This window comes from Coloeus monedula (genome assembly GCF_965178545.1).
Source record: "Coloeus monedula genome assembly, chromosome: 1".
Lineage (NCBI taxonomy): Eukaryota > Metazoa > Chordata > Aves > Passeriformes > Corvidae > Coloeus > Coloeus monedula.
Window position 1 is genome coordinate 71,372,342 of NC_138781.1, and position 23,522 is coordinate 71,395,863.

The window sequence follows — 23,522 nt, forward strand, 5'->3', positions numbered from 1 at the left end:
CAATGCTTGAAATCAACTATATCTGAAAAGGGGTTTTCCTAGCACCTGTTCCGACCTTCCCCCTCACACCAATTGCTTCCTGATCTCTGTACTCTGTAACTCCTCTGCACAAGGAACCCTGTAAGAGCAAACCCTCCTGAACACTGAAGCACACACACAGGAGCAGTCAGGTCTGAAAAAACATGAAGAGGAGGCAGAAAGTTTATATTCCCATCGCCTTGATGGCACGTGGACATCAGAGAGCTGTAAAGCCAAAATGACAACATGTAGCCCATTCCCCTGAACTCCAGGGAGGATCACCTACACCCATGTCATTCCTGAGAGATGTTTGCCTGACCTGATCTTGTATATCTCCAGCTTCAGGAACTTTCTCATCTTTCTAGGGAATTGAATGGATTTCACTTGAACTTCCCCCACCCCACCCCCCCCCATATTATCTAACTTAAATGTCACAACAATATCTTCTTCTTGTTACAACAATATCTTCAGTGTCTCCTTACAAGCCCTGTTTTATAGACTTAGATTCCTCTCATTGTTTTTTATTAACCCAGCTCAGATCAAGACCTCACTGATGCTGAGTAAAGTGGAAGGATAATCCTGATGCATCTCACAGACTGTGCCTCTACTCATACACCTCAGAATATGATTTTGGCTTCTTCACAAAACTCACACTGTTAACCCATGTTCACCATGTGATCTACTATAATCCTTAGATACATGCTCCTGAACCGCAAAGGAAACAGTCGTTCCCTAGGGTGTATCTACATCAGTGATTTTTCATGTCCAAATGCAATTGTCCTTTCCATCAAATCAAATTGCCCCCCACTCCACACTGAACCTCCACAATTATTAGATTACTCAAAATACAGTCTTGCCTTCCAGTGGGTGTCCCCCATTTTAGTGTCCTCCACAAATATATTAAGAAAACTGCCTGACCAAAGAGCAATTCTACCAATATCCCAGTCTGTCACTCTCCCTTTGGAAAGATTTTAATTCCTTTGTAAAATGAAGAAAAATGGACAATTGGGCTTTCCAGTCCAGTTAACTCTCTGCAAAAGTTCTCATACAGGACTGAGTTTCAATCAGCTCTGCTATTCAGGTGACTTTTGTATTGTTCAACTGGATGAAGCCAACACCGAAGGTTCACCCCATAAGTATTTTAGGCCACAGTGGATGTGCAGTCAACACATCTGAATACCTTTTCTTACAGCCTCTTTTCAATCAACCCTTGTTGCCCAAGCCTCAGCAGGCTGCACAGAATTCCACATCATTACTAGTTTCTATTCTGGCATGAAGGTTTTAAAAAATTATTCAGTCACCTATTCTCAAAGACAAAATTAGGGAGAAAAGGGAAAAAGAAAAAATGAAAGAATTTACTCACATTAAAAAATCTCCCAATTATTTAACTGTGTGTCTTTAACCACTCCTTTATTTTTTTCAGGATGGAAAACTTGTATTTCCCTCTCCCCTTAAGAAAATCACCTCAAATTTGGCCAAGCAGTAAGTACTTGAAAATTGCTGCCTACAAAAGCTCAACAGAGATTCAGAGCTTTGCAACAAAATCCTCTGGACTTTTTGTATGCAGGGAACATATGTTCCCCTCCTTTCCCACTTGGTAAACCAAATACCATGAAGCACCTGAGCGGAATCTGCTCTTTCCTACAGCCGCATGTCTAGGAGATACCCCTGCTACTCCTGCAAAAAAAGCCATATAATGTCTGATCTTGAAGTGGAAGCTGGGAAATATCCCAGACTAGCCCCTGGTCAAAGGGAAATAGGAAGGAAGGTCAAAGGGAAAGAATATCTCACCTCATCCCCTGATCAAAGGGAAAGAATATCTCATCAGATGGGGAAAGGTGGAGGGTTTTTTGCAGTCATGGGGGATACAGAGACATGCAAAGACTAGATGGAGAGACCTTGGATAAAAAGTCTGCAAAGAAAAAGGGATTACAAAGTTCTTTCCTCTGCACAACAAGAAAGAGGCCATATAGCCATATCCAAAAGATAAATAGTTTAGGAAGCAGTCAGACACCATGCTGAAGAGCACTGCACATAAGCAGATGCAAGCAAACTGTCAAAGCAAAATCTAAGAGTGGACAAGAAGGTGAGAAACGGATCATATACTGAGCAAGTTACACAAAACACAGTAGTGAATTTCTAGTCATTAAGTGACAACATTGATCCTGTGCAGCGAGGCAGGCAGTGGCCTGACAAGAGGAAGCAGCAACCATGTATGTGGTGACATTCATGGAAGGGTGTCTGAAAGCTTCAGCCTTTGAGAACAACAGAGGCAAGACGGAACCTGAGGAAAACAGGAAGGGAGTGTAAGGAACAGGAAAAACTAGAAAAAGAAAGGCTGGAAGAAATGTTTGAGACAGCATCATTGAGGAGAGGAAGGAGTATCTGCTCTCAGCATAGGCTGAAGAAAGAGTCAGTCCAAAGGTTTCATGCCCAAGCAACCCCAGATGTCAAGGACATCACATGACCTCTGGCACCTCCACAGGACTTTAAAATTCAGTGTACAGAAGATAAATTTCATCACCAAAACAGGCAACTTCTTAACATACTCTCTAAACCCGCCTCTGGGTTTTTACACAGCTACTGCCACCTCATTGTCACTAAGACGCCCAACAGTCTCATCTTTATTTTCAGTGTGTTTGACTATCTGGATGAGTTCAGTTACTGATTTCCATAGGAAGGCTGCTGCAGGCACAATATGTATTAACTTTATATTATTAAAGGGAAGCAAGTGAATGGGAGAAACTGAGGTGATGAGCTGAAACAACTTTCCTGATGCAAGAGAGGATATTAAATAGGAAGATGCAAATTAGAGACTCCCAACTTGAAACAGGGTCTTTGTTCTGCATCAAGGCCCTGAAGTATGGCTCAAGTCTCAAGAAATAAATAGGAGTGTTTCCATGGCCTTCAGAAGACTTTGGAGAAGGACAGAGAAGCAAAAGTCAACAGAGCAATCACAAGTGGCTGCAATAAACAGAAAGGAGTACACAGTTTACTAGAGGAAATATGGCCTGTGTAATTCAGAAGGCAGGATTTAGCTCCAGTGTCCTCAGAGAGCAGATTTGTCAGATATAAATATCAAATATAGTTACTATTCTTAATGCCAGCATCCCAACCATGTACTCAGGGCATTTATAGGAGAAACAGCTTGCATTTAACTTCAGTGCTTTTCCCCCTCTAAGATAAATATTTTGTTAACTGAAACCTCTGCGTAAACCTTTCAACAAAATGTCTCTGGGTGTTAATTCTCTTTAATTGAACACTAATTAACTTAGAATTCATTAAAATTAGTAACCAGGTCAAGTGGTTTCTCCTAGTTACTATACTTAGTGAAATGTTCACATGAAAATAATTTCTCTGTTCTGGATACACATTACAACATGGAACTTTGCTACAGGAAAAACACCAAAGCTATAAAAAGCTAAATTTAAAGAAGCATCTGTTGAACTAGTTTTTTTCTACTTTCCCACCCTCCCTGGCCTTCTTTGCCTGAGCAGGCAGAAGTTTTACCAGGGAGACAGTGAGAACAAACAGAAATCTCACCTTCAAAATGACCAAGTTAAAGGTCTCGTATTTTAATTACATGTCTTGGAACAACATTTTTGGCCCAACTTCAAAGCTTGCAATTACCCAGGTGTTTAAAGGATTGTTACGCATCAACAGCCATTTACCAAAGCATTAATTACTATAAGTCCCTAAAACTTTCCTCGGCTCAACCTTTTTGTTTACTTTTCTTCAAAGACAAGTTGACATAATAGTCTAGACTGCCTAGCAGCAGTTTCTCAAAAGGGAATTTTGCACAGAAGTGTGTGGAATCTACATTTTAATTAACACACTTTCTAAATACTCTTCTGCATACCTCAGAGTCTTTAGTTTGCACTGACATCAACTTTCTGTAAAAATTATCCTGCGTATTGCAATCTAGCAAGATTATTTGTTCTTATTCACTTTCAATGGGCAAATAACTTTTACCCACAAGTGACTCGGTCTTACAGAGTTGGATGGAGCTCCACATAGATAAAACTTTGAAACTGCAGCCTTTTCAGACCTGTAGATCCCCCATCTTGCAGTAGATGTAAGCACTACTTTGAATTTAAAAGTGTTTATTACTTACAGAATGGACTTTATGTGGAGCTCCCACGGCACTTGGAGGTACTGCCAAGAGATGCAATACAAAACCTTAACAACATTAATATCTAAATGACCGGTACTCCAAAGATTTAACAGCAGCAAAGAAAATTCAATCTATTGGTGCTCCCCTGTACAGAGAGCCTCAGGCAGGGGAATGCCAGCACCTGGAGTGAGCTGCCATGGAAGGCAAAGGCAGTCTCTATTGCTCCATGAGAAGTGAGCTTCAGTTTAACTGTCCTGAAGAAGCAATGCCATCTGTAGGACAGAGAACCAGGAGAGATGTACACTGCCTGTAAGAGTTTCTTAGAAACAAGAAAGGAGATATGAAGAAATGTCAACCTACAAATGAAGTTGCTTCCAAGGTGGAATAGAAGATCAGCAGCTGGGCACCGATCTGCAAGGACTGACAGCCAGCAGAGGGAAAAAAGCATGGAATGGAGATATTGGGACACTCTGGAGGAGGTCTGCAATTCAGCATAGGGAGGGGAAAGCCATCCTGGATGCATCCAGACATGGAAAAGACCAAGAAGGACTAGATAAGCTCAGCCTTGCACCTCCACGGTTCCATGTGATAAGAGCTCCCCTGTGCTGAAAAGGCTGTCCTGTAACACTGTGCACATCGCCCCTGGCAGCAAAGTCTCCAGGGGTAGAGGGTTAAGGCTTCCAGACTCACTAGAGAGCAGCAGGGGGAAACTCATGTTTCAGAGCTGCCTCTGGCAAAGAGTGAAAAATCAGAGCCTAGAGCTAGAGGACACCAAGAATATAGGAAATTCAACCTATGGGTCCATGATAATCTCCAGTAAAGTCAACACAGATATTTGAGTGCAAAGGTGTCACACCCCATTCAGCTTATGGTCATGAGATCTGAGAAATGAATATTTTGCCAACTGGAACAGTTAAAAAAAAAAAGAAAAAAAAAAAATCATCTCAAGTTACAGGGATAAGAAATGTTGTTTTTTTTTTTAATACAATTCTGTAAGAAAAAGGGGTGTTTTAGCTGTAGTGATGGCTATAGAACTATACTTCAGAGTTGAAATGCCGTTTGAGGCATGAAGATGAGGGAGAGGACAAAGGGGTAGTATTTATCTTTGTCCATTAAGTGAAGAAATAAGGCACTGATACGGCATTCTTTAGTTTAGATAGAAAATGCCAGCTGGTTATGGAACCAGTAAGCTTCATCCAGAATAACTCTGACTTTCAAACTACTCTAAACCAACCAGCCTAAAACACAACAAATCACATACCCACAGTGGGAGCTGAACTGAGATGCGGACAGACGCCTCCCTATAGCATCATGGAAACAGCTCTATCATATACAAATATATGCACACTATATACAAATCTGACCCCAACTTGAAACAGATTGATGCTAGCTTTGTCATTTGTATTACACAACCCATTCCAAAACCCAGTCGAGGAGGGTTATTTATTTTCTAAGCTATAAACACTGCCGTTGAATCAATTTGCCCTTTAGATTAGAAGCTCGGATCACATTTGTATAAATATCCTGTTGCAAAGAGGAAGACTTTATTACCACTATAACTGGCAGCTAAAACCAACAAGCGCCTTAACCCTTAAGGAATTGTGTTCACTAGAACAGGAACATGGTCCCCAGGCAGTTGCTCTGCAGGGCACATTTATGTCCACACGTGTCTTTTCATGTAGGAGGAATCTTCCTGACCGTCATGTCCCCATATTTCATTCTGGGTGCAAACGAAACTGTTTAATAAACTGACCATTAATGTACCGTATCTTCCTTTGATCACTAACACAGGCCACTGTGTTTTTCATAGATCAGTTGTTTGGACAGTGTGGGAGTGTTTTGAGGTCTGCATTAGCAGGATATTTACACTTGAAAACATACTGATGATCCAAACCAAGGACTAACATCTTTGATCAACCATAAACTGCCTTCCCTAGTCCTGACCTGACACCTCTCTGGGTGAGGGCATGGAAGTTTCGAGAAAGAAACTGTTTAAATAATGATCTGTTTTCAGGGACAAACTCATTTCTTCCCTTCCCTTGTAAAGGTCTTGTTTACATGGCATTCCACTCTCAAGAGGCACCAAAAATCACAGAGGGCTTTGCTGGTGCTTCCACAAAATCAATGCTGCACTTTAGACTCAAGCCCAGGTGCCGGGTTTAGCTGTGCATTGGTACCACACAAGGGAGGAGAGTCGAGACTGTGCAGGTCCTGCCTGCTGAAATTAAACAGTCCATCAGATACAGCCAAGGTGGGACAAGCACCTGGAACCTGACACCACTTGCCTTCCTAAACTGGTGGTTTGGCAAATGTCCCTGTTTCCTGCATATTCCAAACAGGAAAAAAAAAAAGAAGAAAAAGATTCCACCCTAGTGTTCAAACAGCCCAGTCTTTTAAAAACTCCAGGGGGTTCGGAAGCTGAAGAGCAGCAACATCTGGCAGATGTATTGCCCATTCCCTCTCCCAGCATCAGCCCCTGCAGCCACCAGCCTGTTTCAAAACCCAGTCATCCCCCTCAAAGCAAACCAGATGTCACCTCAGCCTGCCTGGTGAAGCCTCTTCTCCACACAATCAGAAATGCATCCTGCCGATGGCTGGCCACAAGCTTGACCCATCCATCCTGAGGATTTCATGAATCTCCTTGCAGCATCCCAATGACAGCTCCAGCAGTTTGTGTTATGACAAAACATGGCCGTTAAGCGTGGTTTGGTTAAAAAACAAAAGCTTCATTTCTAGGCACTGTTTTTCTTACCTTACAAGAGGGTGGAAGGAGTGGGGAGATGAAAATATTACTGACACAAGTGAGTCAGTATTGAAAATGTTTTCTTTTTTAAGAGAGAATGTACATAGACTACACTGTCCTCAATGTGAGTTTCACTGCCTGGAGCCCCCACAAATATACTTTTCATATTTCTGATGGGACAAGGTCAAATTTCTGCCCAGAGGTTTTATGTTATTTCAATCAGCATTGATCTCTGATCATTCATGCTCTCTTTCCACACGTCTGCCTAGGAGACAGCCTCAAATGGGCCCATATAGTCCCTGATTTTAGCCTTGTCTACAGTGGCAAAAATCAGTTTGATAATTCAGTAACTGGCAGCAATTTTAGCCTCAGGCTTGGTTCCATTTTTAGCCATCAGGGAGCAGCCAGCAATGCCTCACGAATCCGTGCAGCAGCGCACATCTGGGCTGGAGTCACACGCTCACGCTGTTACTGTCCAGATGAGCTTTTTTTTCCCTTTGCTCAAGTAATACTGAATTAAGCCACTTCATTACACTTAATTGGAGCCAAGGGATACTTCCAGGCTCTGAGCTTTGGTGGAGATTTTTATTTACTGAAGATTTCTCTTATCTCCTGCCCTGCCAAACTTGTTTCTTTGACAGAAGCAGGCAGGATCCTTTTTCTTTATATTTTCCCCCAAGAGGTGCATGCTGCCTTTCCCTTGTAGACTCCTGGTTTACATCTATACATACCAGCTGCCCTCTTAAGAATTATTTGCACCCAAAAGTATTTTAGTAGCTACTAATAATTGCCTCAGACAACTGTTAACCTCATAAAAGCCAAGATTAACATGGTGTCTTTCAACTTTTTCTGAAGACTGCAAATGTTAACTGAGCAGGTACCTGCTGCAGCCTTTACGGACGAATTTTCCTGACCAGCAGGAATATTTGTCAGCAGAAAGAGATGAAAAAATGTGTGACTCGTCTCTCTCACCTGCTAGTTCACCAGCTAGACTTCAAGATCTGTATAGACTCCTCCTCATGCAATAAAATGTCATAAAATGTCAGGAAATGTCAGGCTGTTATTCAAAACCATTAGTCTAAAGGAAGTGTGACACAACTTTTTTTAGAAGTTTTTGGTTTTTTAAGTCAAAGGCAGATGTTATTTTCTGGCTCATGTGATGTCTTCTAAAATTCAAGAGAAGCCTTAAACTATTTAGCAAGTTCCTTCAATACCCAGTGACTTCTTTTCCTTATAATTTAACCTTCCAGTGTTCTGAACTGGAAAAGAGAACATTGTATTCCAAATTAATCCACTGAGACAAAAGGGGAGAAAAAAACATTTTGGACTTTTTTTCCCCCAGCAAAAGCAAGTAAGTGAACAGATGATCAAAACCCATAACCTCTCAAATAATACAGTTTCTTAGGGTGTACCAGAATAATCTGAGACATTTTTCCCCTCCATGCAGAGATATTAGCGAACAGCTAAATACAACTTTTTAGTATTTGTTTTCAAGATTGCTTACAGGCCAAAGTCCACAGGTCACCAGTGAGGGTGAATGTTTGAACCTATGGCAGCTGTAGCTAATGGAGTCAGACCTCAACTGAATATAACACTGAATATGTAATATGCAACTTCCACTGTCTTATTTTAATTCTTTTAATGTCTACACATTTTTAATAAAAAGGGAACAATTAATGTATATATGCACTTGTATAAACAGATACATACAGAAAATACAAACCTATCCATGTATTTATAGAGAAGCACAAATTTTCAAATATGATTTTATATTTTACACATACATGAAAGTGTCCTTTATGCTGAAAGGAAAAAAGAATGGAAAAGGGCATGTCCTTTCTACAGCTGCAAGAATCTGTGAGCTACATCTTGCCCACCACTATGAGGATGATGTGACAAGTCCCACAGACTCATCTGAAGCACAAGATGCTTTAGCCAAACGCCTCCCTCCTTCCCACCAGTAAAAGTAAATAAATAAAGCAGAAAAAGAAACAAAAAGGGAGCCTTGAGGGACTGGATGAGTCAGAGGTTAGTAATGAACTACAGACACTCATCCCTGGGTCAGTGGTTCACGCCTGGCCCCTGTCAGGAGGGACGGCGAGTTGCTGGCAGTCTGGGCCTGGAGGAAGCCACATTACGGCTCCCAGTCCCAGCGGCGGGATCCCCTCGGCATGGCCGCCAGCAACGGCAGAAGGAACGTGGCAGAAGGGAACTGAAAGACCCAAAATACTTGCCAGCTCTTGGACAGAGACCACTCTGGTGATCCCTACCCAGGTGCTGCTGCCTCTGCTCTGTCCATAGGGAGGTCTCAAGCACCCAGGCAAGCCCAGGACACGCAGAATGCCAAATGACACGTTGCAACTTTGCAGCGCGATCCCATTTTGGCATGCTTCTGGTATGGTGTGTGAAACTGAGATACAAGGTCTCAGCATCATTGTTGCACACAGCCACTTTCAGAACAGAGAGTTTGTAAATTTGTTAGGAATATTTGTTAGGGTATACTAAGGGCACTATCCTGTACTTTATCCTGTACTTTATTCTCTTTCCTACGTTGCCTTACTTGCTTGCTCAGTTTACTCCAACAAAATGTTATATCCACATAAAAGTTGACAGTTCTCCTACTCTCTGCCCTGCCTCGGTGACTGTCACAGAACAGTGTATCAGCTGCTTCCACAGACACCTGGCAGAGGTTTTCTTCCAGCTCCAGAGGTGGGATCTCTACTTGTGGAATCTAAAGCAAACCAACACTTGCCATTTTCCCTGCAATGTGGCTCTGAATGAACAATATATCTAACACCTACAAAATCTGCATGTCTGGACTTTCATCAGCTCTTCAAGTGGGCACTGATGTAACATCCTAACCAGCAAGCACATCACCATAGGAGGCACTCCAGGAATCTGCAAGTTGAAGCAAAAAGGGAGCACTGATCTTCCAAAACCCACACCTTCTTCCCCATCACCTATTTACCCAAGTATTTCTCTCTTTTCCCCAGAGGCCACACTCCCCACAGAACAACCACAAGCTATTTGACGTTGCCCTAAGAACTGCCAATTATCAAAGGCCAATCCTTCCAAATGATACCAGTGGAAAAGCTGGAGAAAGAAGAAACAGAAAGAAAAACACTCATGAAGCCTTCACGGAGAAAACAAATGGAGCTTTTTTTGAACACTGCTGGTTTTGATTTCTTTTTTTTTTAATGCCTGCAGCAGAGGAACAGCTACAGTCCTGACAAGTTTCAGTAGAAGTAATGAAACACTTTTGTACCACAGCATTACTCTGACATTTAATTGACCATATATTTCCATCTTTTAGCCTTACATGATTCCTCCTTCTGAAACATTACTCTTTTTAAATTAATCACTCCATTAACACTTGTTTGGATTTTTGTGTCACAGTTTCTACCCTGCCTCTATCACTTTTCCTCTCTCATTGCCACTGAAAGATCAGAAGTGATTTTGTACCTGTGATCAGCACGTTGAATTTTCTTCTGCTTTATTTACTTTAATGTAAGTCCAGCTGGGAGCAGATAAAGTCTGAACTAATTACCAGTATTTTTCAAACAGGCTGGCAGTATTAAGTTGAAAGGGGATATGTGAATTTCAGTACACAAGAGCAACGCCAGCAATGGTTTAAAAATCTACTGCTTCTCAGCAGATTCTTTCTCTATTTAAAGACAAAGCTTGCAGCTAAGTCACACCCTCATTTGCACTCTACCATGCCCATTTCCCATAAGGAAAGGACCATGCAATAACATAACCCTGTTAACATGAACAAACCTGATATTTATTTTCAGTTCTACCAACATTAATGCACAAGCTCAGCCTTCTCCAGGACAGCAGCTGGTGGCACAGAGCAAGCCCCCTCTTGCATACCTGTTCTGATGTTCCTGCAGCACTTGGTAGATGCTGATAAGGAAGGTTTGGTTTTTAAAGCTTCCCACAACGCAGTCCTTGTAGATCCGAAACTCAGCGGCTGTGACAGCCTCGCCCTCAGGAATCTGAGACAAATTAAATTTGAATTCCTTGTGGTGCCGCTGGTGAGGCGTGAACTCCTTGTCATACTCAACTGCAGATGGGAAAAGGAAAGAAAAGAAAAAAAGGAACCATGACTAAAATTTAACAACAAAAGGTTTCTACATGCTGCCACCTGTTCCTTCAAAAAAACCAAGAATCTTGTTTTTTTCTCCAAAGATAGCCCTGGAAAGTGCCAGCAAAACTTATGCAATTCAAGCTTTTCAAATACAGTACTAAGTGAAGATGAATGTTCCTCTTCTCTAGCCAATTCCTTTGGGTTTTCCTATTTTTCAGAGAAAAGCCAGCTTTGACAGGTGAAATATGACCATGCATTTTGCTCCTGTGTAAAAGTCTGAAGCTTGTGACCACTCCCAGCATTTTCCACCTGTGACTCTCCATGTTCTTTACAGCATTTCCATAAGTCTCACAGCCCTCTTCCAAGAGAAGAGACAAGTAATTCCGTTTTGCTTTAGCACACACTGGCAAAGGCAGAACCAAGTGATAGCACCAGGTCAACCAATTCCCTAAGTGCCCTAAAATGTGATGTTTTCTGGCTCCTGGGTTTGTGCACTAGCCATTCGACCACCTTGTGAGCAAATACAATTAATATGACATTTATTTTGAGTGTTAAAGTCAACCAGAGCTCCCCCTCCTTTGCAGAAGCTTATTTGAAAATGAGAGAGCTGAGGAGTGACCCCTTTTGATTTCTGGTCTTAGACCTCCTTGGGTACATTCTCAGGCGAAGGGTTTAAGACAGACACAAAACAGAATTCCTCCTTCTTTAGTTCTCAGAATGTGCATTTTCTGTTTGAGGCTCCCTTTGCAAACTCTGCTTCTAATCCCACTCTTGTATTACTTGGTTACATCTCAGTTTAGTCTGACTTTGATTAATTGTTTGTTACTTTTGCTAATTTTCTACTAGAAATTGCTTTAAAAATTAACATATTATATAAACATACAAAATTACATCTTTACAAGCCTGAGGGGACAAAAAGTGAAAACAAAAAGCTGTTCCCACCAGAGGAACTGAAGGTGTGTATGTCAGTGATGAATAAGTCACCATTACACTACCATTAGGGACATGATTACGTTCAGAGGCAGCAAGGGAAGAACAGATCCCTTTTCATGTTTGTCTTTGTGGTCACTTTTTGCTGTTCACCCCCATTTAATACATCAGACTGAAAAGGCATCCATGAGCCTACCCTCACAACATCCCCATGAGGTAAGCAGCAATGCCTGTTCTACAGCTGGGATACTGAGTCACCAGGAGAGTGACTTGTCCAAGGACAGGCGGCGGAGGCTTGTGACAGGGCCAGGAATGACAGCCAGCGTGCTTGAGGTTCGGCACTTTACCCACAGGTTACCTCCCTGAAGAACAGACATCTCCCAGCTGCTGGAACCGACCCCTCTACCTTGCCCAACTGCCTGTTCCTCCTCATTCTGCAGTCAGAGTTCTGTCTGTCCTCTCCCTTTCTTTTGGCAGCCCTTTCATGTGAGCTGCCTCATCTGGCTGGGTCCACGTCCTGCCTCCCTGTGAGACAGTTAGTCACATCCTTCTCTTTGAAGCTCGCCTGGAAATCTTTTCACCTCTGCATGACTGCTGCTGAGCATTCTGTGGAACACCACACTGAGGGATGCTGCATTACAGGCTGCCACAAGGCAAACAGGCAAATTCTCAAACTGCTGTCAGTCAGACACTGCTGCCAATTTTGTCAGTCTTTCACTGCTGTCTGAGCAGCTCAGATGTCAAACAACTGACAAATGAGGGTGATTGGGCTCTATAACTTCCAGAAATGAGGTCGTGACGCCCAGCATCTCTATCAAAGATTGCACCAAGGCTAATGATGGTAACACTCAATCCCAGTGCCACCAGGAGTTACCTCTCTGGTTGTTGGTTACAGGTGATCCAGGCTACCCTTTGAAGCACCTGCCCCTGCGTTTAATGGGGATTGACTCCAGCAATACTGGTGTCACTTCCATGTACGCCCTCTGAGAGGGGACCCAAGCTGCTCAATCATTCCCCATCCTGAGGAGAGGCCCACAAGATGCACTTCCCAAAAGAGAGGAGGCACGTACTTTGAGAAATTTGCAAGCATCCAACCAATGAGAAACTGTTGGGCTGCTTGCAGCAGGACGTGCCCAGCTTGGCCTGCTTGCTCGCTGCTAAAAGACAAGAGGATGTAATTAATGGTGAGGGAATGTCTACATCCACGGGTTTGGAGAGGCACACATACGAAGCAACGATTCTCGATTTAGAACTCACTACATCCTCACTCAGGGGTGCAACAACCAGCTGAAACCCACACCCCCTTCCATGCTGTCACAGGGATGAGCTGACCTGCAGGAGAGGTGCAGCGAGGTGGCTTTTCCCCAGGCCCATGGCAAAGAATGATAAAGAAGAAGCAGGAAGGGCAAGGGGAAGGACACAACGAGGATAAGCAACAGAACTCCATCAGCATGCCAGAAAGCTAAAATTACACCAGAGGCAGCAATGCTTCCTGCCAGCTTTTGCCCACATCAAGATGCGACATGGTCTCTCCAAGTGCACAGGAGAGAGCCTGGAGCTATCCCACACAACATGGGCTCATAATGAGCCCAAACATCACTTTTTGTTGTTCCTTTCTGACCTCAAGTCAGCTACAGTGACCCAACCTCCACTAATCATCACAAAATGCGCAGCTTAAAAGTGATATAACCAAACTCTAGTCCTTTAAATCAGTATTTTCCCACACTCCTCTTCTAAAAAGTCAAATACAAGCCACACAAGGAAGAAAAGCTCACCAAAACATCTACCACAGAGCATGACAAGTAGCAGCAGGTATGATGCTTGACTCCAATTACCCTTTCCCAGTTTTTAACTTGCCTGATATATTCACAATAGTATTTTCCTGTTTTTTTCGAACTTTCTTCCTTTATCTCTGTCCTTGCCCAAATACGCCACACAATCATAGAAGCTGACTAAACTGATTACAGGGGAAACATTCAGACTGATTTCGTTATCAGGCTTGGCAGAATAAACAGCCTGGAACACACAAACAAGGAAATCTTTTTTTAATCCTTCAGATTAAGCAATTCTGCTTATTCTAAGTAAGGCAGGTTTCTGTTATAAGAAAGAAATGATGTTAAGCTGATGCTGTCCTCCACTGTGATCAGTTCAGAAGAAGCCCAACAACATCAGAGGATGGAAAAAAGCCTACATTAACCTTGTATGAAGCAAGTATAAAAGTTTAATGAGTTGGAAAGTCTTTCTGGCTATGTATCTCCCCATGATACAATGGAGGGTGGATTTTTTTTTCTTTGTGGGAGTGGTGAGATATTTAAGTTCTATATACTCATTGTCACCCCATCAAGCTAATAATCAACTGTTTTCATTCAGCAAGACAGCTTAAAAATATAAAATGCCAACAATCCTTCTCTGGGGGCTTTTTGCCCCCTGGAAACTTCATTTTTAACAAAGAAGTCAAGTTTTAGAACAGTAAAATTTGGAAAGGCAAGATTCAAGCTGCTGGTTCCCAGGATTACCCAGTCTGGATTGCTAACGTGTTACAATGCATCATATGAGCTTGTATTCAAAATACAGACAGCATACACCAAAATGCAAGGCTACAGCAAAAAGCAGAAATCATTTCTCAAGCTGCTTTCCCGTTATTATTTTTTCCACATGAATACCTTCAGGTCAGACTGACCGGTGATGTGAAATCCAAAGCTAATTTCCATCTGAAGATGGACATAAGAATGCCCCAACTGTGCAAAGCTCTTGCAGGGAAAATGAGGCAGCTCACAGCTGGGGCAGGTTGGGAGGTAGAAGCCCTGACTGGTGTTGGGCTCCCATAACTATTTCCCAGAGTGCTGGCTGGAATGTCAGGACCAAGCCAGGCAAAACCAGTGTTTGTACAGTCATGGCATGAACTATAGCCTATAAAATTAATCTTCATGGTCAGACTGTATTATCCTGAACATTACTATTTTTTTTGCTGGAATAAGTCCTTGGAGACTACAAATCCAGGCCTGCACATATCAGGGCGAGTTGGCAAAGGAGATGCCATAAAGAGATTTTAGCCCATCATGAGCCAGAGGGACTGCCCACTCCACCATGCAGGTCTGCCCCCATCCTGGCTGGTGGCTGCTCCTTTGCTTGCAATGCAAAGGAAGGTGTGAGCTCTGGAAATTGGACTCACCCCCGAGTTTTCACGAGAGCCCATTTCTGAGCAGACTAGCAGAGCATACAGAAACAGTTAACAGAGAAGCCTGCCAGTAGCTCTTTACATTCCCCTTAACAAATATTTTTAAATACTATACAAACACAGCACTATTGTTGAGTAGTTAAAGAGGCAAGAATGGCAAAATTAGGGTTACTGTGGTTTTGAATTTTGTGTATTCTAATTCTAACCCAGTGTTGCAATAGCCAATTTCAGCACAAAATGTCCTTGGTTTAAAAATAGCATGCTGCTTACAATACTTGTTACTTTAAAAACACTGCACAGAAAAAAAAAATTAATTGAGAAATTAACACATCTACTTTGGTAACTATACCATCCTACTTCCATCTGACTGTGTTGCACACACCTTGGACCAAAGGAAACATAAGCCTAATGACAGTCATGGAAACAAACTCTCCTTCTGCACAGGAATTTTAAGTATTTCTTTTTGGATCTAAGTAAACCAGTATGCAGAAATAAGAGGTCAACAGCCTTTCCACAGGAAACACAATTTTCACTTAGAACAGCAGCACCAAGTATCATGGTATCTGGTGATTTTCTCCAGTTCTCAGCTGCTGAGGAAAGTGTTAGGTCAGGTGCTCAGGTGAGAATTAAAATACTGGCTTAAGAAAGTCTCTAGTTCAAACTCTAGGTAATAAAGCCAAAAATACTAACCTAGAGCTCCAGAAGTAATTTTTAAAAATAAATTTCCTATATAAATAATTATGATTTCCATGACAATGTGGCTCCTTGGAGGGCACACAGAAGGAGTGGGTTGCAAATCAATAAGATAGGACTATTTGGGGCAGGCCATTCTGCATCTGTCCTGACCCCAGAGAAGCTGAAACTACTGAAGAATCTTTTGCACATCAAGATCTTTAATGGTGACTTGGTTTTGCAGGGCCACAGCTACCATGCCCCAGAAAAAGCACCCAGGATTCATAGCCTGCTTATGCAAAGTGGGTTTTGCATAAGTGTTCACTAATTCAGTTTGAGTAAAAATGTAAGCCATTCCTACTCATTTCTCAGCCTTCACACATGACCCACTCCCAAATCAAATCAGAAAAAACCTTGAAAACTGGAATTCCTAACAGGAGATTCACCACCACATCTACATAATCAGCACAAAGGCAATTCCTCCATATTACATCACCAATTTCTGCTCTAAGTCAACAGTGTTTATCACATCTGGAGCAATGAAGCAGTGTATTAGGCCTCAAATGCTTTAAGCATTACCAAAGCTTCAACAGTCCCCTCTAATAAATGGACCATGTACATATATGACTGATCTACTGCTGTGAACTTACAGTGGCCAGAAGTTCACCAGAATTTCTTCAATAGTGGCTGACAATGGCTTGCACAGAACAAAATTTTTATGTAAGCTGAACTAGCCCCTCCTCAATCTTGGAGCACAGTTGCTAGTTGCTCCTTTTGAAGCAAAAGAGAGTAAGAATATGGGGGTTTGTACACCCAATCTGTGCAACATACAGCTTCAGAGCAAGACTCGGTCTTCATTTCGGTCTTACTGTTTGCCTTCTGTTTGATCTACGTGGGTGGGGTCTGCAGCACATTTTTACTCTGAAGAGATGCCCATGATATGCCTGAAGGCTTGTCTGTATTTTCCAAATCCATCAGGTCAATCTAAAAAGAGATACCAAGTCTCCCAGACAGTCCCACATCACTGACAGATGATCACAACTGCAGAAGCACTGTTAATGATTAAAGCTGACATTTCTTCCTAAAATAAGCAGCATTTCCTAAATACTGTTTAAAAAACTGCAGAGTACAACCCAAAGAGCACCATGTACCCGTTTAATGTCTTCAAATAGGAAGGAGACCAAAAGGCTTTACAGGTACTTTCTGCTGTTAAACAAGGAAACAGAAGTTACGTTGCTCTAGGTGGACCTGCAGGCTCAAGATGAGGCCAGCAGCAAAAACAGACGGCTCCTGGAATTAGTGGGGATGCATCACAAAAGGATCACTGCTGCCTGTTTTTCACACATATATACAGTGTGTGCCACTGTCAGTTGGTTACCAAGCTAAAGAGATAAGTGGTCTATCCCACTGCAGCAACATCCTAAATCCCCTACTGCTTACAGACAGGACTGACCACTTTCTCTTTACTGTAAAGACCCAAAAGAAAGCAAGACCTTCCCGTTTCCAAAACTATGGTTTATTAACAAGTCATTTCACAGGCAGTGAGAAGGACAATTCTTTAAAAGAGAAGAGACATTAAAATACAAGGTCTGAAAGCAAACCCTTCCCTGCCCAGCATGCACGAGAGTGGGGGAGATCATTTCTTTCCACCTTGGTCTCAGGCCAGCAACTTCAACTACCTTCTGTGATCACAGCAACTCTACACAGCCTCCCAGAACCTCCCAAGAAAAGACTGTTTCTTTCTATCACCTCAACCATGGTGAGGGATTAATCACCTACATCAAGCCCATTACCTATTGCTCCTCCTGCTGCCCTTCTACCAGATGAAGATGCCATATCCTCCCAAATTCCTACCCCTTCACCCCTTCCTGAAAAGCAGCATGAGCAAAAAGAACTAATCCCAAAAAAAGAACCAGTCACTCTGCTACTCAGACATCTCCCCTAGATTTGCAGTACACTATGCCCAACAAACTGACCAAGGTTTGTCCTCATAGACAAGCGCATGTAAAAGTTTGCCAGACCTCCGTGATGAACTTGTCCTGCATCCCCAGGGATAAAAAGCAGTTTTTAAACATTAAAAAAAAGTCAAGATACTTATGAAAAGGCACCGCACCTTTTGCTGATCCCTCTGGGTCCAGATGAGGTGGTGCAGACACAACAACCAGCTGTACAACCATAAATCTAATGTAGTTGTAAGTTAATGCCTAGACACCTTTACAATAATAAGAAGATTCAAGGCCAACAAACTCCAAAAGGGTGCTTTCTTCAAAACAGCTCTAAAGTCACATCTGGGCTGACATAATATAAAGTGGATTTATTCCACTAACTTCGGTGGAGTGATGCCAGTTTACATCCGATGAAGACCTGGCTTTATGCTCGATAGCTGTGTGTGCCAGAAAATAATGACTCAGAAAATAACCCATCATTAATCCAATCCCAATGTAATTATGGAGATTAAATTTAAACAATAGCAAATCACTCTCTAAACATAACACTCTACAGAAGATCTTCAAAGGAGGAGGAGTTTTTATTTTTGGATGAAAAATACAACTGAGCTCTTCTTTGTTTCTTTGTGCTGGGAATCAAGCTGGAATCGGCTTGTAAAATCAGATTAAAATAGTTGCACAACAGCTTCCTTTCAGGATTCTTGAACCAAAGGCAGTCTAAAAATCAAAATAATGCCCTAATCAAATACATAATACCCATGGGACACCAGAAAGTACTAAAAAGGCATTTTCACAAAGATGCCTACTGTACAGCCAGTAAAGCTTTTCCGCTCTGCAATGGGAAGAGGTGGCAGTGGGGACCAGCCTTTCTCTAGCACATGATGGGAAGAGTTGCAGTAAAACTGAGGAGAAGGCAAAGTGTTCAGGGGGAGATAAGCTGGGAGGCTGACTGCAGGCCATCAGCACCACTGCCAACAACACTTACATTTGGGCTTTCTGGACTGTCCCCTTGCAGCAACAGAGATTGCTTTGCAATTGCTTGCACAGCCACCTCCCTCGTTCCTTCCCCACGGCTTCCCAACACAAATGTTAACAAAACTGGTATTTTCTTTCCATATGCTGGCACACAGGGCAGGTCCCTGCACTGCAAACAGTGTTGTATCTTAGGAAAACAAAACATCTTTCTGCTTAAGGGATGCCAAATTGCCTTATCAAAGGCACTACTGTTTGCATTTTTGTGGCAGTATTAATGCAGTTCCCACTGAGAAGTTGATAAAGACCCTGACTGCAAAAACACCCCTCTGGAAGAAGTGATCTTAAGCTATTTCTGTACTGCGTTTCCAAATAATTAATGATTAAAATAATATTATGCTTTACAAAAAGCATTTCTATTTCACAGCCAGGCTTCATGCATGCAGAGCCAGCTTGCAGGAGGGGAGAAGGCGATGCTGTCAGCCCATCGGCACGGAGACAGGATCGGAAGTGCTATGCAGCTATGCACGTGGTGGGAAAAGAATTCTCCTACTGCTCCTGCTTGCTTCCTTGGCTTAGCATTGGCTCCTGTGTCCACAGCCACACATTAACTGCCTGCGACACTGAGAGCTGCCCGTGGAAATCTTCTTGCAGCGTTTCCCACCCTCCAGGTTCGCCACAGGCCACGCTGCATTTCCTGCTGGCATGGCCACTGGCACGCAGCTCCCTGGAAGCACAGCTGCCCTGGGTGCACTAACTGGGTCTGGAAATATTTTCAGAATTTTTTAAATGGCATACTTATCTTGCACCATCTCTCAAAATTATCTGTCCTTCTGCTGGAATTCAAAGCAGGACAAACCAATTCACTTGTAAGTTTGAGCTAAATTTCAAAATGCATGTTGTGCAAATTGGGGGAGTTTTTTTGATTTATGGACGTTACCTTCTCTGCTTGTCTTACAGGTGAGGTTTTATGTTTATTGGTATGACTGTGAATCAACCAGCAGCAAGTAGGAAAGCAGACAACAGAAGAATGCTAGAAATTTAAGTTGCACGCTTTCATTTTGTTGAGCACTCATCTCTTGGCATCACAGGCAGGTTACAGCTTTTCATTTAATAGCCCAGCTGAGAAAGATATCTCCTGAGTACAACGCAATCACTCCCCATAAAAATACTGGCCAGAGCGCTTAAGGTTTTATAAATTTTTGGAAAGGTTTAATCCAGCACTCAAGACTGATACACAGAAGAATTCAGTCCCACTCCAGAGGTTGTCACACTGTCCTGGAGCCTACACCACCACTGTAAGGGCACTGCCATTGCTGACATGACTTGTGACTCCAGCAGATACCACGAAATGCTGTTGCCTCACTTATTGTTTAGTGTTTTACACAGGGCTCCAATTTCAAATTACTGAATTATGCAGCATCCAGCCAAAAGACCACCAAAGAGCATGGGCTTTGGGGAACAGGCAGGGCACTCTGTGAGGGAGCATGAAGGACACCAGACTTGGCATGAGCCAGAGAACAGAAGATACAAGAAAGGAGGAAGCACTTCCCCTAAGAAGGGCAGGAAGTGGCCACAGGGATAAAAAGAATAAAATCGTGGTCTGGAGATGCCACAAGTTCCCAACCTTTAACACAACTACAAAGCAAATACTCTTTGTGACAGTCATGGCAAGAAGATGCTACAGCTCTGAAGACTGAGGAGAGCAAATACATTAAGAGCCTGAAGAAACATGAAGTGTTTTAAAGACTATTATTCCTGGTTATGTATGTTTGTCCACGGAACAGCATGGTTTGTAAGTGACCCTCCCCTCAGGGCATCCATTTACTATGTGCTGGCTTGGCACACTGATCGGAGGAAGGGGTTCCAACACGTCACCAGGATGGGAGATTCTCAGCCACTGCTGGGGGTGAATACCATCAGGACAACTCCCTGTGCCAACTGGGAAAAACAGAGCCTGGAAGACATTGATCTACACAGAAATACCAGGGCACCTTTGCTTAACCAACTGTTTCTCTTGCCACCCCTCTTATTTATCATTCCTTCCTCCCTGTCCTTCTGTCCCAGCCATCCTGACAGGTTCCCTAAAGGTTCAGGCAAGACTCTCTCAGGCCCAGGAAGCTGGCAAAGAGAGTGAAGATGAGCAAAGAGGGACAGAAGAAGGAAAAGGAAACTCTCACCACTTCCACAGCCTTCTCCAGCAAAGGCAGAAGGGCCATGAAGCTGCTCACAGTGCAACCCTAACACAGCTGGGAAGTGCTCAAGAGTGGCAACCATGAAAACTGAAAAAAAGCCCAGAAAGCCCAGAATATTTTACAGCCCTTACAGCAATGTGAGGTAAGTGCTGCTCTTTCTGAGGCAATAACATCTTGCAAAGTACTCTCCCCACACTAGCTCTGTGCCATGATTTGCCCCCACCATGCATGCAGCCAGAGAGAACCAGAGGGAACCCTTGGCATGCCTTGCTCATAAAAATCAAGTTATCCTGCCCTACCACATCACTGAAATCCCGTTTTTTAATCTGTCTACTGGCCATGCCAGCATGGTGCAATTTGGGAAGTGACTTTTTTACCTCTGAAATCTCATCTGCTGTCAACCAACATAATGATGCTGCGGAGAGCCAAGCAGCCGTCAGACATTTAAAAATTTGCAGGCGCTGTGGGCGGTTGGAGCAGAGGTCAAAAAATAGTCATTAATAGTTTTACCTAACCTGCAGACTTTCAGCTGCTCAAAACACAGCTTTAAAAAGAAAAGAAAATGACATCACACAACTTTAACAATCTGCTTAGGAGTAAAGAATTTCACTCTTTAAGAAAAAAAAAAAAAGAAAAAAAATAAAACCCCTGGTTTTACTAACAGCTTTGGTCTAAGCCTTCCTTTTTCTTTTTTTTTATATTTTTTTTTTATATTCCCATATCCCACAGTGACCAGAAGCATACTTGGAATGTCTCTGTCCATCTGATAAAGTCATCAGTGGCTGCAGCCCCGTGCTGGGCCTGCGGGGGACACAACTCCTATTCCCAGCTGCAGAGCACAGTACCCAGCCCGGATGAAAGCCAGGGAGATGCAATGCTTTGGGAATGATGGGAGACTCCCAATCAGGGTAGGAAATCCTAAGGAAAAACTAAGACTTGAGGAAAAGCACCATTAAAAGAACTGTTAAAGGAGGATTTGTGGAATAATCCTTAGTTCCACATAGTTGGCCTGACTTTAATACAGTAGCATAGCTGGGTAGTTCACCTGAAAAACATCCAGCAGGAAAAGGGTCAGACTCTGCCAAGTATTACTTTTTTTTTTCTCCCCTTTCTCCCCACCCCCCTCACTTTCACCAAATACCCAAAGCAACCCTTGGGCTCTAGGCATTTAAAAATCAAATGTTATCCACAAATGTTCTTAAAGCAATAGCACATAAATTGACTCCAAAAGGTCTCAGGTTAACAAATAGGAAATTAATAAACTTCATTGGTTTAAAAAACAACCCAGTATGTTGGCATTTCTGACTTTCAGTTTATCTTGCCCTTTTTCTGTAAGTTATCAGGTTCCTGGAGACAGAATTTAAAATGAAAAGAAGAGAGTATGTTAAAACTCTCAGCAGAGCCACTTCCCACAAATTAATTTTTAGACATTTGGCTTCTATATCTTCACTCCTTGCAATCATGTCCTGGCTGTTTGGCCATCCCAGCATTTCTCTGCCCCACCCAATCCAGCCTTGTCATCACTGATTTTATTTTTCCGCTCTTCCCTCTTAGTAATGCCCTCCCCTCTTGCCTTGACTGGGCGCACACCATCCTTGGAGAAAAACATCAAAACTCTTTCAAATTTTAGTACAGATAAACATATATTGATAAATCAATTGAAATAAATACCTACAAAAAATTTCCAACTTTCATCTTAAAATATATCTTTTATCTTTTGTTGTGCCTGAAGTGGTTTTAATGCTGTCAACAACTAAATTGCCCAGACAGAGATTTTAGTTTATGACTCAGTTTATGATTTAGTTTGTGACTATTTATTTTAGTTTATGACTTTAGGCACACTGGTTAAAAAATTGCTTTTTTTTTCCTTAAGTCCTTTAAAGTATTTTTTTAAAGTTACAGCAAGATGGTAATGCAATGCATCTGACACTATTAACAAGATTCCATGGAGACAGCTGCCATACCTACTCAGTTTTTATTTGTGTTTTAATAAGAAAACCATCAACCATAAGAAAGTTTGGATCAGGTTAGCACATCAAAGCACTCTTTTTACAAACATATACACAGTAGGGAGAGCTGAAAAGCACCAGATCTTTTTAATGCAAATTTACCAAATCTTTTTCACCCCTGCACATTAAGCCACCCTAACAAGTGGGGCTGTGGCTTCAGCAAGTGAATCTTTTTATGGCTATTCTCTCATAGACACAGCAAGACTAAAGCTTTTATAATGTTTGCATGCAGAGAAAAAGGCAATTAATTATATGGCATGTCCTAGTAAAGAACTTCCCCCAGTCTAAACAGAACAGGAACCTCAGTGTTGAATAATTGATGTTATTAGCTGCAGCTGCTATCATACTTGGAGGAATCTCCAACTCAGAAACAGCAGTGATGAAGTGCTCCAAGATGAGTAATAATATGCTTGATATTAAGGGGGGGGGGGATAAAAAGGATTCTAAAAAATGTGGTCTCTGGTACAGTAACAGTTTTAGAAAATTGCCAGGCAGCAAACACTGAGGGATACCAAAAAAAAAAGCACACCACATTTAAAGTGTTGTCTCCATGAAACCAATATTGAGGAGGGGAGAAGTGGGTAGAGAGGAGACTCCTTTTATTGACCTAACCTACATGAATGTTAATGCTCACACGTGTGTTGCAACAAAATTG

The 23,522-nt window shown here is 42.3% G+C and overlaps 1 protein-coding gene across 1 annotated transcript in view; it reads right to left on the minus strand.

Annotated features, from left to right (window-relative positions):
* The window catches only part of BMP6 (bone morphogenetic protein 6), a gene marked incomplete at both ends in the record, with an annotated part of 86,789 nt that overhangs the window by 11,968 nt on the left and 51,299 nt on the right, over window positions 1-23,522 (minus strand). Inside the window, one exon of the mRNA XM_082276834.1 lies at window positions 10,749-10,941. Within this exon, the coding sequence (XP_082132960.1) occupies window positions 10,749-10,941 (193 nt within the window). The remainder of the gene's footprint in view (window positions 1-10,748; window positions 10,942-23,522) is intronic.